At 33.9% G+C, this 18,889-nt stretch overlaps 1 protein-coding gene across 21 annotated transcripts; it reads left to right on the forward strand.

The window, feature by feature from the left end:
- LOC109720221 (exocyst complex component SEC3A-like) lies at positions 62 to 18,351 on the forward strand. 21 transcript variants are annotated; one of them, XM_020247165.1, is made up of 29 exons: positions 62 to 140; positions 449 to 510; positions 3,087 to 3,182; positions 3,546 to 3,602; positions 6,033 to 6,322; positions 6,702 to 6,772; positions 7,161 to 7,241; positions 7,396 to 7,463; positions 7,563 to 7,665; positions 8,520 to 8,665; positions 9,406 to 9,523; positions 10,258 to 10,362; positions 10,651 to 10,752; positions 10,863 to 11,000; positions 11,444 to 11,572; positions 11,650 to 11,730; positions 11,818 to 11,892; positions 12,527 to 12,700; positions 12,787 to 12,922; positions 13,032 to 13,096; positions 13,616 to 13,786; positions 13,892 to 13,971; positions 14,752 to 14,833; positions 15,112 to 15,209; positions 15,308 to 15,416; positions 16,245 to 16,313; positions 16,560 to 16,625; positions 16,777 to 16,866; positions 17,808 to 18,351. In XM_020247165.1, the coding sequence occupies exons 5-29, from the start codon at positions 6,139 to 6,141 to the stop codon at positions 17,916 to 17,918; spliced, it is 2,652 nt and encodes an 883-aa protein (XP_020102754.1). In that variant the 5' UTR covers positions 62 to 140; positions 449 to 510; positions 3,087 to 3,182; positions 3,546 to 3,602; positions 6,033 to 6,138; the 3' UTR covers positions 17,919 to 18,351. The 21 variants fall into 21 exon arrangements, 16 of the variants coding, with proteins under 16 accessions (XP_020102754.1, XP_020102752.1, XP_020102758.1 ...); XR_002218886.1 differs by lacking the exons at positions 3,087 to 3,182; positions 3,546 to 3,602 and having other exon boundaries at positions 75 to 273; positions 17,808 to 17,950; positions 18,037 to 18,109; positions 18,212 to 18,351; XR_002218884.1 differs by lacking the exons at positions 3,087 to 3,182; positions 3,546 to 3,602 and having other exon boundaries at positions 75 to 273; positions 17,808 to 17,950; positions 18,037 to 18,071; positions 18,162 to 18,351.

Genomic DNA, 18,889 nt, shown 5'->3' on the forward strand with positions numbered 1-18,889 from the left:
CGTCGCGTGCACACGCGCCCGGCCCGCGCGCGCCCGCTCTGCCGCTCCCCCTCGCGCCGCGCCCCGCGCTCGCGCTCGCCCCCGCCCGCGCCACGAGGCGCCCCCTCCCCGCTGCGCGCTTCCTCTCCTCTCACCGTTTCGTACGATACGCCGTTCCCTCTACCCTTTCCACCCCATCGTCTGTCTCTCTTCCTTCTCCGCCACATACGATGGATCCGATGAGATGGATCCAAATCTCATCAAATCTGCCCTCTCCTCTCACCGTTTTGTACGGTCCGTCGTTTCCTCTCCCTTTTCCACGGCATCGTCCCTCTCCCTTCTTTACCGCATATGATGGATCCGATGAGATGGATCCGAATCTCATCAAATCCGCCGCTCTGCCTACGATTCATCTTGCCTACTATTAATTTTTTTTCCTTATAGAATATGCTATTGTCTTTCTTTTCAGGAATCCGAAAGCTTTTAGATGAGACGTGCAGTGGCAAAATGGTCAACGAATGGGTTTTTTAGGTATCTCTTCATCTCATACTTAATTTGTGGATTTGCATATTATACATTTGATGTAGTGATGAATCTTGTTGGTTGTTTGGCTATATAATTTTCTGAAATGTTTAGATGGTTATTTTCGAAAACTTTTTAATTCATAAAAATTTTGTAGCTTTTTAATTGATAAAAATTTTGTTAGCTGAACAAATTATCATTCTTTTAAGTCATATTTCATTCTTTTCAATGTTTGGTTAATCAAAGTTATGATTATGACGATTGAAGGTGCTCAACCGTATTATTGTGGAAGGACGAAAGTATGGGATTGAATTGATTCTTAGCTTAGTCAATAATCTAAAACATTACAGTGGGAAGATGCAATATATTAAATATGCGTGAGACAAAAGCATAGGATTGAGCTCCTCAAATGATTCTTTCTTCTTTGATCTATCGATTTGGAGATATTCAAGATTTATTAGAGGGTAATATCAGCCCGCTGATAAATATGTACTAAAAACAGTTTATTGCTAAGTTGCAATCGAATTTATTTGGGATTCTCTGAGAAATGAACTTTAAATATAAAAATATAATGATATTTGATCCAATATCAGATACTTCTTAGACGATGCTAACAAAGAAAAACCACTTGGCTAGAACTGATAGAGATAATCCCATCATCTTTACATGGGAATCAATGAATGAACCTCATTGTATATCAGATGCATTTGGTGACACCTTTCAAGTAAGTGCTCTCAATTTGTTTTTCTTTTTTTAGAAAAATAAGTGTCCTTAATTTCATATCTCATTGATGTGTCATAAAATATCATGTCACCTTGTAATAGAAGCGCAATAGATAATAATAGTACATTGTGAGTTTCAATTGATATTTTTTGCTCTAAAGAATTGTAGGATTGGATTGAAGAAATGGCAGAATATGTGAAGTTGTGGGAATATATTGACAAGGGTATTTATGCAAAGAAAGGAAAATAGAAAAAAAAAAAAAAAAACTGTCCAAACTGGTTTATTTCAGTAGTGCCTACGTAGTATTTGATAGAATAACTAGAAAAGCTAGGAGGAGGAGGCTATATTACACTCCTGGTCCTCAAACTATAAGTTGCACAACACTTTGGTCTTCAAACTTAAGTACATGATGATGGTAGTATTGAGACCGTTTTACATCTACTTGTAAATTCATGAAGAAGATGGATAATGTAAAATTACCAATAATGTAAAATTATCAATTTGTAGATACTAATGTTCATTGCATATTAAAATAATGAGAGAATGCTGTGAACCATGAAAATTGTGTAAGATTGTAGACTTATCGCGTATCTCTAAAATAACAACTGTACACTGAAGGAAAATATCGTGGATTTAAAAATATTCACACTATATGAAGTCTAAAGTTTAATCAGAGTGGAATTAAATGTTTTATACCCAGTTTTTCAGTTTTTAGGCAGAGAGATTTTCTGAATTCTATGAAGTATGCAAAGGTATTCATATCGGACGACAAGAAATATTGTTGAAAATTGAATACGTTCGACTTTGAAGCTATGACTTTATTTCTATTTATGCTATCATCATCATCATCATTAGTGGTAGTAGTTATTATTGTCGTTATTGACTTGGTGCTGGTTATTGTGCTCCTCCTCTAAAGATGACATCATAAATTTTTAATTTATTTTAAAAAAATGCAGCCCCCAAAATCATTTCTTATGGCTATAATTTGAAATTAGATCTTTGATAGTTCGTAAAAATTAGGTTTGAAAATTAGATCTTTTATTGACATGAAGAAGTAAATGAATAGAATTCCTCAATTGGGCATTTTTCCGAAATGCTTAGGTGGTTATTTTCGAAAGCTTTTTAATTCATAAAATTTTTGTAGCTTTCTAATTCATAAAAATTTTGTTACCTAAACAAATTATCATGCTATTAAATCATATTTCCTTCTTTTTAATGTTTGGTTAATCAAAGTAATAATTATGATGATTGAAGGTGCTCGATTGTGTTATTGTGTATATATATATATTACATGACATATCAGTTCATTTTTATTCCTAGAATCATCTACCTTTTTTGTAAGATGCATGCCATTGTTGCAGCCTCTATGGACCTCTAATTATCATGCGAAAATGATGAACTCAATTTATAATCTTATACAAGAAAGCAAAATATTGAATTTTTGGCCACTATCATTTATTCCGCTTTATTATTTTCACACTGTTGTGATTTATTTAGAGTTCTGAAGTAACAGCATGTAATTCTCAATTTTCTTTAATTGCACTTCAATTTGTAAAGCACCGTCAAAGCATGAAGATGATGACTTTCAGGAGTAAATTGTGGTTTTTGGGTAAAGTGTTCCTTCAATACGGGATTATTAGAAGTGTTTTAGAGTTTCAAGAATGCCGCTCTTTTTTTTTGGGGACAATTTTTGTTGTCATAAATGTCAGATAGTGATTTTATTTCTTTTTGGTGCATCCAAATTAGCGATTGATGAAATTTTGTGCAATTTTTTCCGTTGAAAAGAATTTGCATGAGACCAAACTCATTTACTAAGGTTGATTAGACAAACTAATTCACATTTCTGATATTTTTTTCTCAAGATTATGGTTGGTTCATCAAAAGATTACTTTGAACCATCAAGTCCCCTACTTTGTTCTTTTCAACAGCTCCCATTAGCAAAGCCGAAGCCAATGATGGTAAGAGTAGTTTGACATTAATCTTTCTAAGTCGTTTGATAAATTTGAATACTTCCACACTTTATTCCTAATGTCGATTGATAAGAATATAGCTTATTTTGTATGATATAGTGTCGCCATTTTTTGCAAAATTTTCAACAGATATCACAATTTGACTGCACATATTTTGAGCAAAAACACATTACATCCCTATTCCCTCCGAAAGTTGATCATGTTTTAGGAGGCCTTAAACCATTCTTTCTTTCTTTTTTTTTTACTTTAATTTTCTTTTAATTGACACCTCTGTAGCTTCCAATTATCTTATTTATTTATTTTTATTGTTAATTAATTTAAAATATTTTGTTAAATTTTATGGTCAATTAGTTATAAACCCCAATAGCCTGCCGCATCTTTGCCTTCCTCTGCTCTCTACCAACCTTTGTAAGTTCTACTCCATCTCTGTCTATTGTTGTGCACTTCGTTTATTTGTATATATCTAAAAAGTAGTCCTATACTTTGGTTGATTATGGAAATTAATCTGTTATGTAGTTTCTTTTTTTATCGCGTATAGTTATAATAAATACTATTCAAAATTTTAATTTGGAATTCTTTATTGACACAACATTAATTTTTCAGACTGATACATATAATAGTGATCTACAGTGCAATGCTCCAATGTAAAGCCTTTTATATTCGTTATCAATTCTCATGTGGCTTTCATCTTTTAAGAGATAGCTCTGTATGTTAATTTTTGTCATCCAATTCCTATGCTTTAGAATGCTCCCACCATTTATTTGTATACATTCATGTTTTCCCATGCAAATTCTATGCATAAGAAGGTCGAGTTAAGTTCTTTGATCTTGCTTAGAGTTTGATACATATATGTATATGCATACTATGAAACCTTTGGAAGAAGAGTATGCAAAAGCTATCAAATTAACGCGCAAAATGTCAAAGTACCAAAAAAGTACAAAGATGCAAAAAATAATCCACAAAGACACATAGGAAGAAGCCAAAATGGACTGCAGTTTGAGTAGTTTCTTCCCTTTCTTTGAGTTGGCATGCTGTCGGTTTTCAAATTCTTACTTTGATTGCCGTTAAAAATTCTTTGTTTCTATCTATTCCGTTAGGTTTTCTTCCTACTTTTTGAAGTTTGAATTATGTTGGTGTGCACTTTTTTCAAGTCTCTTTGGTTTGTAATGGGCCTCATTATTTCTCCAACTAATTAGTTTTTTTTTTAACCTTTGAACTTCATTTCTCAATTATTTACACTGAAGTGCTCAAGCTATTAATTTGACACAAGTGCAATTATAACTATGTAGGTTCCAACCGTGTCTAGATGTTCATCGAGTTGGTAGTTCATCCACTATGTAACCTTGCGCTACATTCATCATATGCTGTTTTTGAAGTCTAAATTATATTTGTTCACTTAGGCAAGAAGTTTTCTGGAAGGCATCAAAAATTTATTCAAGAATATGTGATTTTCAAAGAGGCCTTCAATGTTTGAGAGCTCCCTGAGGAAGGATTAGCAACATTTTGGGTTGCTGATTTTCAATTCTTTTTTAAAGTGTATAAAATAGTGAGCTTTTCATTTCTTTATGATGTTATTGAAGCGTTCTAATTGAGACAAAAAAATTACTTAAAATTTGATGCCTTTTGATAGAGGGTCCTCTTCTCATACTAATAATTGGTTTATCAATACAAAATACTAATGAAAATTTTCTGTTAGCAAATTTAAATCCAATTTTGACAATGTGCTACACTGAGGAAAGGTCTGAATGAGTTCACGTAGAAAATATTTGCTTAGATGCAGTTTCAAGTAAGAATATTTGTTGAATATTACAAAATGATTTTAGAGACGGTTTAAGATCACCTTTCTTTACTTTTTATTTGGGTAACATAGTTCCTTTTTCCTTTTTATTATATAGGTTTGTTTATGATCATAAGATGCTTTAAATATATAGTTTTATATGTAATTGCTGGTAATGCTTAAAACCTTTTAGATGTCATTTAGACTTGGCATCTTCCCAGTTGATTAGACCATGTAATTCAATAACTTATATTGAGTTTCTTGATAGTCATATATTTTGCTTAATTAGACAATGTAATATAGTGAATACAATTTTGAGTGCACTATGCAAGGAAACAGGAAAAAAATGAGAAGTTTATAGTATTTTAATTACAAGTAATTTTGTTAAGAATCTAGCTGCTCTGCTAGGTATATTCTTGGGAAAGAGGAGAGCATGGAAGGCTCAGATTTGGTGATGATAATAGTAAAATGGTTCCTCAAAAAGTTCAGCTCTTAGTTGGAGAAACCAAATAGAGGATTACAAAAGTGAAATGATTCTTTATATAGGAAAATAGAGAGATTGTATGAAAGTCTCTTAAATTTTTCTTTGTTGAGTTATCTAAGAAAAGTTGGACTAACTAATTTAAACATCTACAGGACACTCATTCCAGCGTATGCAGAATATTTTCTTTAGATATTATGTTTATCTAGCAAGCTGTTGAACAAGCTCAACTTATGTCGGTTTGGTTATCAACATTGAACTATGTGTGCCAAGCTCTTTGACTAGGATTTTCATGTCTGTTAGCTTTTTTTGAGGTTGATGAGAGTAATAGTTGAAATTCTTCCATTTTTTCGTTGGTAATTTGCACTTTTGTGAAATTTTCTTCAAATTTGATGAATTTTTTATATAAATTAAATTTTTTTTTTGCCTAAATCTAAAGAAAACCTTAACAAATTTATGTAGCTTATACTATCATTTTCATCAACTGCTATATAATTTCATTTTTTCTATAGAATCAATCCGCTGCAACGCGCGGGTACCTTCACTAGTTAATAATTAATTCCCGTATCAATTTCATCAGCATCGATCATTTGTCGTAATTACTACCCGTAGTAGAGGACGAGGAGGAGGATCAGAGGAGGAGGATCAGACTCAGAGGATCAGAGAGGATTGAGGAGGCGTAGGGGATGGCGAGGTCGAGCGCGGACGACGTGGAGTTGCGGCGGGCGTGCGAGGCGGCGATCGACGGGGGCGGGGGGAAGCAGAAGGTGGTTCTGTGCATCCGCGTCGCCAAGAGCCGCGGCGTCTGGGGCAAGGCCGGCAAGCTCGGCCGCCAGCAGATGGCCAAGCCCAGAGTCCTTGCCCTCACCAGTATGCATCTCTCTCTCTCTCTGTAACCTCTCTCTCTCTCTCTTGCTGCATATACATTCCAATCTCATAGCTAAGCTAGGCTACACTGTCCTTTCAATCTCTCTCTCTCTCTCTGTGGGTGATCATCATAATCTCTTGACAAAATACAACGACGACATCCTCAAGTGTTCGATGTCAAAGAATTCTAGTTGCTGCTGTAACTCATTAAAAAACTACAATTTGAGCGCTTATGCATCAAAGCTTTCTCGTCATAAATGCTGCTCTTTCCGGGCTCAATTGATTAGTTTAGTTGAACCAGTAGCTCGAATACAAGTCATTAATGTGCATTTTCAAATGTTCTTTATGCGGCATCTAGTGTGACAGCAAGTAACTCATGCAGCCAAATCAAAAGGCCAGCGGACTAAAGCTTTCCTTCGAGTTCTGAAATATTCTACTGGAGGAATTCTTGAGGTAACTAAATGCTTAAATGCCATCTTCATGACGTATTACTATGCACGTAGATCATTTTCACTTTGATTTTGCTATTCATGTTACATGCTTAAACCTCATCATGCAAGCGGTACACTTTTAATATCTTTTAACTCTTTTGCGTCTTTATGAGACCTTCCAGGACTCTCCATATGGTGATTACTGTTCGCCCTTACCCAATTGTGCGGTACTGTGCAATAAGAAAGCTCCTTAGATGAAATGAAATGAAAGTGGTCTTTGTGGGTTTCGACATGTTGATGCTTTTATAATCTTTGTGATTTACATTTTGCCAATTGCTAATGTAGACAATAACCAAAAGGTCTTAACGAGTTCCTGAAGGTGTTTCTTATTCGCTTGTTTTGTATTGTAGCCGGCGAAGATTTACAAACTGAAGCATCTTTCAAAAGTGGAGGTTATTCAAAATGATCCCAGTGGTTGTACCTTTATGCTGGTACGCTCTTTTATCTTACTCTACTTGTTTGTTTCCAACTTGTCAAAATGTTTCGTTTTGATTTCGCATAAGAAGAGAACAACAGAATCTATTATATTTTTCCTACATGCTATTCTGTTTTTGATCCTTAAGCAGATCATTTTGTTTCTTTTAGGGATTTGATAACCTTCGAATGCAAAGTGTTGCACCTCCTCAATGGACGATGCGCAACAAAGATGACAGGTAATAGTAGGGAATGCTCGGAGGTCATTACTGAAGATTTCACATGTGTTCTTACTAACAATATGGTTTTTGGTTTCACTTACCATTGTCTACTTGTAGGAACCGGATTCTTATGTGCATTTTAAACATGTGCAAGGAGATATTAGGTGGTATCCCTAAAGTTGTTGGTATAGACATTGTCGAGATGGCTCTATGGGCAAAGGTGCATTTAAAAGGAAATTCTTTTTCTGCAGTCACTCACAATTTTTGGCTGTATCCCTTACAAATATTTTGCAAAAGGGGCTACAAAGTTGGGGTTCGACCCAAATTTAGAGTTAATATTGGACTAGGTAAGAAATTATAATTGATGTTCCATGGAACAAGTACTACACTAATAAAGGACTTACCTGATAAGAATACATTGAGAAGACAGAGCTATTACAGTTCAGAAGGTTGACAAGGCCAGAGTGAGTTGTTATATTGTGGGCATCAAAGGATAGTATTTATCGCACCTCATCAAGAGTTTAGACCTAAGATATTGATGGCTAATTTCACCTAAGGGCAGAGTATTGCTAGGGTAACCAAATATAGTGAACTTCAGTGTCCACATTAAGATCCATATTTTAGGGCCTTCATTCCGCTTAATTATGACCATACTACCTAGTTTCATGCTAGTTTGAACTTTATGTCCTTTTATCTCTATACTTCCTATATTTTCTATAATCACATGCTACACATCCTTTGCAATCTACCCGTTAGATAATGTCCAAAAAGGAAAAGTGCAAGCTTCTAATGATGAGGTAAAACCCCAAGATGAAATAGATTACCATGTTGAGGGCTTTATCCCACATAGTCATACAAACTAAACTAGTTTCATTAGTTGATTTTTGAGGTGATGGATTGATTATATTGATCCACTTAACAAACTATATATAGCCATAATAGTAGATTCTAAAGAGTAAGGATTAAATTGGTCCAATGGTGTCTGACCCAAATCTCATGGCTTAAATTATATAGCTAACACTCATTAGTATCTTAATAGTGAAACTAACTTAAATGTTTCTTAATCTCGTTTAGGAAAATACTCCCGCAAAAACTAGTCAAGTGGCAACTAAAGATGGACCAGCAACATCTGTTATGACAGAGAATGACTCACAAATTACTGTCGAAAGAGATCTTGTTTCACAAGCTGAAGAAGAGGACATGGAGGCCCTTCTTGGCACGTATGCTAGTTTCCTAACTTCAAGTTTTATGTTTTGTTCTATCTGTGAAATTCTCATTTAAACTGGTATAATAATGTGCACACTTCATTCTATCGTTGAATTGCTAGTGTTTGAGGTGAATGGATATGTATTCACAATTTCACATAATAACTTAGCGATTTATTAAAATTTTTATGTTACTTTATTGTAGCACGAAATGGGTTGTGATACCATTTCCATTCTGCAATTTAACGAAGTTTTAGTTCTATTGCTCTTCTGGTTTCTATTTTGCTTGACAATTTTCAACTGAAAAATATTGGTTGGCACCAAGCTGAGACATTTTTTTATGTTTGTTATCCACATACGTACTATGTCACCAAGTATTTCTGTAATTTTCTTTCTCTTTGTATTCCCTCACATAGAAATATATAATCTTAAAGATAGTTCATTCTTGGAACTATCAAGGCTATTGATAATATCAATACAAGTCATATAATAAATGTTACATATAAAATTTGCATTGTCTCAGGGCTGCATGTTGCTATATCTGAACTCGCAATGCATAATATCTACTATATAAAGCATTATTAAATTCAAAATATTTAAACCTTTATCTGCATCAAAAGATAGATGAAACAAGGATAAAGGTGAAGATACCTTGCCCATACTTTCATATTCATCTACTTTTTCTTTTTGGTTTGTTCATTAATATATGTAATTTTTAATAACTTAAATGCAGTACTAATTTGTATACTCTGTAGGTATGTTATGGGCATTGGTGAAGCAGAGGCATTTTCAAAAAGATTGAAGCGGGAGCTTCTAGCTCTGGAAGCTGCAAATGTCCATGCCCTTTTGGAAAGCGAGCCTATAGTAGAAGAGGTTCTTTTTACCTAGTCTTCGCTTCATACAAGATGTTAAACATGATGATGATCAATATATGATAAATTATAATTTCATAGATTTTTTTAAGAAATTATTCAGAATTTCTGGCATATAGAAAATGCAATTAATGGCAGTAAATATCAAGAAGGAATAAAGTGACCCAAATAGCTAGTAACGGTGAAGTTCTATTTTTATGCACTGTTGCAGTTTCCTATTTTGTTTCGATTGTTTGCTTTTCTTCTTTTATAGAATACAAATTATTGATCAACTAACATCGTGAAGTAGCAAGTCTAACACCTAAAAACTGAATCCCAGGAAAATAGTGAGGTAGTGCATTATCACTTTATACGCAATCTAGGCTAATCAAGAGGAAACAATCTCCAGAAAGTACGTCTTAGTCTCCACAAGGGGCCATGTGAGAGTAAAACTCCATAACATTTCACAACACATGCCTGTCATGAGATTTTATCTGCTAATTTCTAATAGTTACAATTTTGTTCTGGTTTATAACTTTGCTGCAACCCTTTGAGGTGCTTCATTGGACCCTAACCTTATTTCTATATTATAATTCAGCTTTTTTTAAAAATAAATATTGAGCTGCTGAAAAATCAAATCAGCTCCAAAAGTGTCTATGCCAGCTGAATAGATAATAATATCAATGTACTTGCCTTCTCTTTAAAATTATACAGTAATTGCATACTCGTAATAATTGCAAATTCCAAACTATGCAGGTACTTCAGGGTCTAGAAGCAGCTAGTATATGTGTGGAAGATATGGATGAGTGGCTTGGTATTTTCAATGTGAAGCTTAGACATATGAGAGAAGACATTGAATCGGTATGGTATTCACAGCCTACTGATACTACATAGCAAATTTCGCCATTAAGAGCATATTTAATCTTCATCTGTCAAGGTGATGTAAAGATTTAAAAAGTATTTTCACAGCACAATCATGCGAGAAGCCAACACAATATTTTATATTTTTTTCCTGCACAGTTTGCACACTTTATCCTTTCTACTTTCCATTATTTCCAAACCAAGAAATCTTTACATATTTATGCGATATCTGAAATTTAAAGCCTCAATTGTCATCACTCACAATATCTGATACTTAGTTTGTCGCAGATAGAATCTCGTAACAATAAGTTGGAGTTGCAATCGGTAAGTAACAAAGTGCTTATTGAGGAGCTCGATAAGTTACTTGAGCGCTTACAAATACCTTCAGAGGTGCGCTTGCCGCTCATTTAATGTCATATACCTTCCTCTTATGATGGTATTTTGATTGAATTTTCTTAATAATTATTTTCCAATTGTTGATACCATTGAGTTGATGATAGTTCGAAGCAGCTCTAACTGGAGGTTCATTTGATGAGGCAAATATGATTAAGAACATTGAAGCCTGTGAGTGGTTAACTGGTGCGATAAAGAATATTGAAGTGCCAAATTTGGAGCCATGCTATGCAAAATTACGAGCTGTATGCCTTTTCCTTTTGCTTGGATAATAATTTCTCTGTGCATAAGTAGCATCAAATTTGACAAATTTACTGGGTTGACAGAAGCTATAAAATCTAATTTCTTGATGACTGTATAATAAATAATACCAACCTTAGGATACAGAGGATCTGGATAAAGCCTATAATCATATATGATCTATATATTATGTGGCAAAGAACTAATATATATTGGCAGTAATTTCATTGCACTTCGTTCTTGTCCTTTTGTTTACTGTTAACATGAAATCTAATATAACAGTAGAGTAAAGATCATTAGTTTCTGCAACTTCTGAGTTTCCTAGTGGAATCTTAATGAACCATTCATTTGTCGCACTGCATTTACATATTACATTTTACCTTAGGTCATTCGTTGCTGTTGCTTTGCATCTGGAGTTTGAATGAACTTATTATTAATATCTTTACAGGTCAAGGAAAAACGTGCCGAATTTGTGTTGCTGAAGTGTACATTTGTTCGGCGGGCATCAGAATTTCTAAGAAATTACTTTCCTAGTTTAATTGATTTTATGATAAATGACAAGAGTTATTTTTCTCAGGTAATGACATAGTTTCATTATCTGCTAATCATTGCAAACAAGTAGTTTCAGGATTTTTACCTAATTATGCTTTTCAGCGAGGACAGCTGAAGAGGCCTGACCATGCTGATCTTAGATACAAGTGCAGGATATATGCACGACTTCTGCAGCACATAAAGGTCCTTTTTTTTTTGAGAAAGTCAAGGAGTGAGCATTAGCTTTAAGTCGTAGTGCTTTTTCATGATTCTGACTTGCAAATCTTTCAGTCTCTGGACAAGAATTGTCTGGGACCACTGAGGAAAGCGTACTGCCATTCTCTTAACCTGCTACTCCGTCGAGAGGTCAGGAGTGAAATTGTACTTTAAAATTTGACCAGTATATATATTTTTCCTTTGAATTTCTAATTATTTCTGCTTAAATAAGAACATGATAATATATGCTGTTGACCAATAATGACGATTTCTACAAGAGTAGATTAACTATCTTGCAGAATTGCACAAATGTGCATTCATTGACATCAATATTATGATTTATTCAGACTGGGAATTACTTCTTAGGTCATTAATTTATTCTTAAAGAAAATTGAGCGAATCTGGGATTCGGTTGTGCTTCTTAGCTTTGCAATTTGCTGTCTATATTCATTCAAGAAAACCATCCTAAGGAACTTTCTTTTTTTGGTAAAAAAAAAAAATAGGATTGAAAATATTTTGTCCCCGAGGATGAAGTGGCCATTTTGAATCAGCCCCCTCTACTATATTTCGATTGTCACTTCTTCGGCATTTTTTGTTTTGATTCAAGGCATTCTGTCAACTGAAATTGGGAATGCTGTTAAACATAATGGCACACTTTAAAGATAGCGGGATAGTTGGTTCTATTTGTTTAAGAGGATGGCTTTGATTATGTAATAGCAGTAATGAAATAAATTATGAATTTGTGCTATATCTATTTACTTTATTTGGGCTTTGTGTTTCACAGGCCCGTGAATTTTCTAATGAACTTCGTGCTAGTACAAAGGTATCAAAGAGTTCTACTGTTTGGCTTGAGGGCCCTCCAGGTTCAAGTCAGACAACTAATAGTGCTGATAGTTCTTCAGCTTCTGAAGCATACTCAAGGATGCTCACAGTATTTATTCCTCTTCTCGTAGATGAGGTAATATTATTTTATTCTTCCATATGTTTCATCTAACACAGGCATGCCTTGGAACAGAAATATTTTAACTGTTATTTTCATTGTAGAGCTCTTTCTTTGCACACTTCATGTGTTTTGAAGTGTCTGCACTTGCTCCATCTGAGTCCTTTGGCAGTAACAAATTTGGATCTGATGGCACAGAAACAAATCTAGCTGCTCACACTGGAAGTGATGTCAAGCACAGTAATATTCTTGCCTATGTTGTTAAGATAAATTTTAATACTATGCCTTTTCTTCTGCATTATGTGTACAAATTTGAAGTAATATCAAATTCTTGTGATTCTCCCTGCAGAGAATAATTCAAATGAATTGGAAATTCTAAATGAATGTCTTCGAGAGTTGCTTGACGGAATCCAGGTTAGTTTTCTGTAGTTGTAAGAAATTTTCTTATGCATTACAGCTGACTCTGAATTTGAATCATGTCATACCATAAATGCGTAATGTGCTTGCTGGCGAAATCTTTACTAATTTTGTTGCTTTTATTCTTCACATTTCTAAGTCTGCAGTGTATATGCTATTAAGCTTTTTCATATGAAAGCATTATGCCTAAATGTAGGAGGCTGTTGATCTTATTAACAGTAAAGCTTTTTCATATGAAAGCTTTATGCCTAAACTATAAATGCCGTTATCCTTACATAATGCAAGTATAATAGTGAGCTGTTTTGCCAGACATTTGAAAGAGGTACTGATTAGTTAGAAACTCCAATTCTGCAATATTACTATATTCAGCTAGACTATGAGATGATTCTTTATGTCATTTTCCAACGTCAAGTTATGTGCTATATATATATTTTTCATGACAAACTTTAGAACAGCAACATTAGGCTCATTGTGGGACTTCACTTATTTACTTATTATTCTAACTTACTATCTCAGGAAGACTTCTATTCTGTGGTAGATTGGGCATGCAAAATTGATTCGCTTTGTTGCATATCGATGCACGGTATCACAGACCGCTATCTTTCTACTCAAAAAGCTGATGTAGCAGGATTTGTTCGTGTGTTGCTTGATGACCTAGAGACCAGAGTTTCCATGCTCTTCAGCAGGGTTTGTTTATATGCAATATGATTTTTTGGTTGTCCTAGACACTTTGGAATTGCATGCAACAGACATCTGACTAACTTTTGTTTCCTTTTTTCCTTTTTCATCTAGTTTGTTGATGATGCTTGTTATCAGATTGAGAAATATGAAAAGAATGTGCGACAAATGGGAGTTCTACCATATATACCAAGGTTTGCAACACTTCTTCCTTGAAACCGTCGATGCGTGTTTTCTTGTACGGTTGATTTTTTTTCAACACCAGTTCTCTTCTGCTATTATAATCTGTAATATAAACAGATCATAGTTTGATATTTGAAACCAAGTATTTTATTCAATATCATCACAAATTTGGGGCTGTTTGGTTGGATGTAATTTTAAATATCGTACAACTAAAGATGCATATAGTTAAAAATGCAGCAGTTACAACTATATGTATTTTGTTTGGTTGGATGTAATAGAAAATACTGCAACATAAATAGTTTGTTAGATGCATGCAGTTAGAAACTATATTTATAAATTTTGTCACTTTGTATATGGGTTGGGTAAGATTACCATCAAGGCATCAATACAGAAGAAAAAAAATATTTTTTTTGTTATATAACTTGTAAATCAATGCAGTTAAAATAACAGAGACAATAGAATAGAGGCATAAGATATTAAACAAAGTAGGAATTTAGGTTGTAGAACATTAAATGGTAAAATCAAACATGGAGAAAAGAGGGAGTTCTATTGCATAATTGATTATCAGATCAGATGTAATGCAATTTTGATTTTAACAGCTATTTTTGGTATTTTGTTTTGTTCTCTAGAAAGTAAGATATGTTAAGTTTACATAAGCTCTTCCCACTTTGAGATATTTTTCCTTAATATTCCGTCTAGTTTATAAAAATGTACTAAGGCCGTATTGTTCCCTTGGTTAGCTTTAATTTACAATGCTCTAGCATAAATCTGCAATCTATTATTCTTCGTAGATTTGCTACGCTGGCAACACGTATGGAACAGTATATACAAGGGCAATCTAGGGATTTGGTCGATCAAGCATATACAAAAATTGTGAGTTCCACTCTACCCAGTTGGACACACCACTTGATACCAGTAATACCTGGCCCTTTCCTTCTTTTTTTTTTGAAAATAAACTTGCGACAATTGTACGCTTTTTTTTTTTTTTTTTTTGTACTTTAACATTATTTCAGAATACCAGGTCTGCAAGTTTAAATAATGGGCATCTAACCTAGCATCTCCTCCTTATTGGTGGCTTAAGTTATATATCTGATGTTTTATTGAACGTTCTCTCAAATTTACTAAATGATAATTTGTAAAATTTGAAATAGGTCAGCATAATGTTCGTTACCTTGGAGAGGGTTGCACAAGTGGAGCCAAAGTATGCCGATATCGTGCTATTGGAGAATTATGCAGCTTTTCAGCACAGGTTGTGAAAAACTGACCTTCACTGACAGATTATTCATTATTCATGTAATCTGAAGAAACAAGTCTGCTCTCCTGATACATATGTTCTTTTTTCTTCAGTCTCTATGATTTAGCTAATGTTGTGCCAACACTTGCTAAGTTCTACCATCAAGCAAGTGAATCCTATGAACAAGCTTGCTTGCGCCATATTAATATGGTCATCTACATTGTAAGGACTTCTTTATCTCTATCCATATATTTCTTCCCCTAATCTGGTAGCTATTCTTTCATGAGATGCACATACTTCTTCCCCTAATCAGGGAATTATTCTTTCATGAGATGCACTATTTATATTGAGGAAAGGTGCTCTTTACTAAGTAACGAACAAGACAAAACAAAAACACTTCTATAAACCATATATAGGCTAGGATCTTGTCCGGAGTACTGACGCTCCTACAGCATATCCCTCCCCAGCAAATCATTTTTTTCTGTCATCTCAAACTTCTTTTTTTTGTCAACTTAAGGCATAAGAAGATATATATATGTGTGTGTGTGTGTGTGTGTGTGTGTGTGTGTGTCTCATCTCCAGATTTATAATTGAATTTTGCTTTTGCAGCCAACTCATATTGTCTTACATGTATCCAGAAAGAAAAGAGTTTTTTCCTTATATGCATCCATATCTTCTAGTTCCCAAGGAATGGTTTGTTCCTAGTGATCATTTCATATGAAGCAATGCGTTAGTCAATGATTTGGATCAATCGCAACGAATCTCCAGCATCTAGAAAGCTTATGAGTATCAGTTCTTGTGTCAGAATTTTGGAGATGCTTTTGTGTTAGTATTTTTTATTTATGTAGTGGTTTGACTCAAACCTGCTATCTTGATATGGCAAGCCCGCTGAGGACATCATACATAAATATGTTTTTATGTGCTAATGTGTGGTGGTTGAATGGGTATATCAGCATATGCATGTGTGGATGTGTATATGTGCACTCGCATGCTCATGCATGTGTGCATGTGTGCCAAGATGTTTTCTTATAACCATGTTACTTATTGCAGCACTTTGAGAAATTATTCCAGTTCGCAAGAAGAATTGAGGAATTGATGTTCACAATTGCTCCTGAGGAGGTAAGACAATCTTGAATAGGGCCTACAACTTGCTAATGCATCTTTTCTTGTAGTTTACAATATGGTGTTCAATTTTAACAGCTCTTGCTTCATTATCTAATGATGTTACTTCCCCTATGACCTGCTCCGTCCACTAGTCATCTGTCTGTGCTATCATGCTTGACTAAATGTTGGAGACAAAAGCTCAAACTGCATCTAGTTGTACTTAATTTTATACCTAATCTTTTCTAATATTAAAATTTGCAGATCCCATTCCAAATTGGAATGTCAAAGATGGAACTTCGAAAGACACTAAAATCCAGCTTATCAGGAGTAAGTTGCAATATTTATTTTAGTCTCATCTTTCTGTCTTAAGTGCACTTCTAATTATTTGGCTGTCATTTTGAGATGGTGAGAATATTATCTTCATTTTTTATGTCTTTGCTGCACTTATGGCCATTTATTATTATTATTTTTTTTACAGCTTGACAAGACCGTAAGTGCAATGTATAGGAAACTACAGAAGAATTTAACTGCAGAAGAGTTGTTGCCTTCATTGTGGGAAAAATGCAAGGTCTGTTTTATCATTTGCTCTGATCAAAACATGCCAAGAGAATTAGAGAATATCTTATTCGACTACATGAACCAAATATATATATATACATACTACTAAAGAGACGGCTGGTGGACTCATTCGCTGGCCCTCTTCGATATCTATCTGTCTTTCGATTCATCTATGTTTATGCCTTTTTTTACAGATACGTCAAATATTCTTAAAGAATTAGTTGAAAAAAGCATAAAAAAAAATCTGATTTGAATCATTTCATCCATTGATTTAAAACTAGGAAGCTAAAAATCCAATTCCTTTTGTCAAACACCTGGGGAGAAAACATCTTCCATAAAGTAAACTCATTGTAAACACCCCTGGGATACAAGAAAAGAGAGTAGAGGGAGGAATGGCTTAACTGCCCCTTAAGCCATTCTGACTACTACCTCTCTTAATCCATAGGGTATAGAATTCAATATATAATAATAAATTGAATTCGAGACACACACACACACACACACATATATTAAGAAAGAGAGAGTGGGAGTTCTTTTCTCTGTTTGATTTTTTTTTTTTAAAAAAAGAGGGGCAAAACGGGTGCTTTTTTAATTTATTACTCCTTTCAACTCAATTTATTGTATTATAGGTAATGTTTCCACAGAGACGCAGTTATCATTTTCTATGGTGTGTTGGCAGCACTAGAATAATGTGTTGATTTAATAGTTTCAGCACATTGAATTATTTTCTCAATTTCGTTTTGTTTATATGAACCTGTTTTGTTCTTGCTGCCTTGTTGTGTGTCTGCACTTTGCCGCACTATTTCTGCTCTTACCATGTTTTAAATAAATATCATTGGTAATTTCCCCAAAAAACAAAATCAACTGATTCAGATATTGATAAGATTGCTGCAAATTACGAATAAATTTGGTGGTAAAATATTTGAATTTGTTCCAATTTGGGTCCCGCAGAAAGAGTTTTTGGACAAATATGGAAGTTTTCTTAAACTGGTAGCAAAAATATATCCAAATGAGACCGTCTCCTCGGTGGCCGAGATGAGAGAACTCCTTAGTACAATGTAGGAGATTGCTCCAGGTTTTTCATCATCCTCAAGGTTGGATAAGCTTAATTTGTTTTTCATTGATTGGTGTAAGTTCCTTTCTGCTTTGCTTTCTAGTTGATATACTTGGTTTTGAACAGCCTTACATCCAATCGTCTCGTCTGAACTGATGCAGGTATATTACTTTGGAAGAAGCTAATGCAGTACCTGCAGGTAGCACTTGGAATTCTTTAATTCTTTTAATTCTTTCTTTCTTTCTTTTCAGTTCTTGTTTTTTCCCTAAATGAGGTTCTCATTGAGGTGCATGCAATCCAGTCAATTTGGTTGGCAGGAACTGTCTATCCTTTGTATTATCTCATTAGATTTTTGAAGCAGATGACTGAGACGAACAGATTCTTTAGTTCATAAAGTTAAAAAAAATATATTCAGTGGCGACGGATATGAAACTACAATTAGCTTTCGGCCTGTTTTGCCTTCAGTTTTTCTAGCGGTCTTGCTCAACAATTTTAAATATCGGTTGCAATCAATAAAAAATTAATATAACAATTAAAATATTAGTAGATAATATTAAAGTAATAAAAAAATATTAACATAAAATGAAAAGATACTAAATATTTTAAGATTTATCTCTTAGAGAAAAGAGAATTAAAAGTTTATTTTGTTATGTTACTTATTTTACGTAAGAAAAAATAGGAATCAAAAAAAAATTCCCAAAAAGTTGATTTATCGAGGTACCAAAATTCAAAATAAAAAGCATTTAAAAATTAAGAACTTTGAATAAAAATATCTTGAGAGTGACTCAAAAAATTCGAGAGACTTTGAATAAAAATATCTTGAGAGTGACTCAAAAAATTCGAGAGAGAGTATACTCTTATTAGTACGAGTGAAGACCCGCGCTTCGCAGCGGAAAATATAAGAAAAAAAATCAAAATAAATAATTAAATATTTAAATTTTAAAATATTTTATTATTCAAAATTTAAATTTAAATTTAG

Source organism: Ananas comosus, linkage group 14, assembly GCF_001540865.1.
Source record: "Ananas comosus cultivar F153 linkage group 14, ASM154086v1, whole genome shotgun sequence".
NCBI classification, from domain to species: domain Eukaryota; kingdom Viridiplantae; phylum Streptophyta; class Magnoliopsida; order Poales; family Bromeliaceae; genus Ananas; species Ananas comosus.

Coding starts and splice junctions, on each gene's coding strand:
- LOC109720221 (XM_020247165.1), top strand. CDS start 6,139: ATGGCGAGGTCGAGCGCGGACGACGTGGAGTTGCGGCGGGCGTGCGAG. Junction 11,893..12,526: donor ACCTGCTACTCCGTCGAGAG/GTCAGGAGTGAA, acceptor TGTGTTTCACAG/GCCCGTGAATTTTCTAATGA. Junction 13,972..14,751: donor GTTCTACCATATATACCAAG/GTTTGCAACACT, acceptor TATTCTTCGTAG/ATTTGCTACGCTGGCAACAC.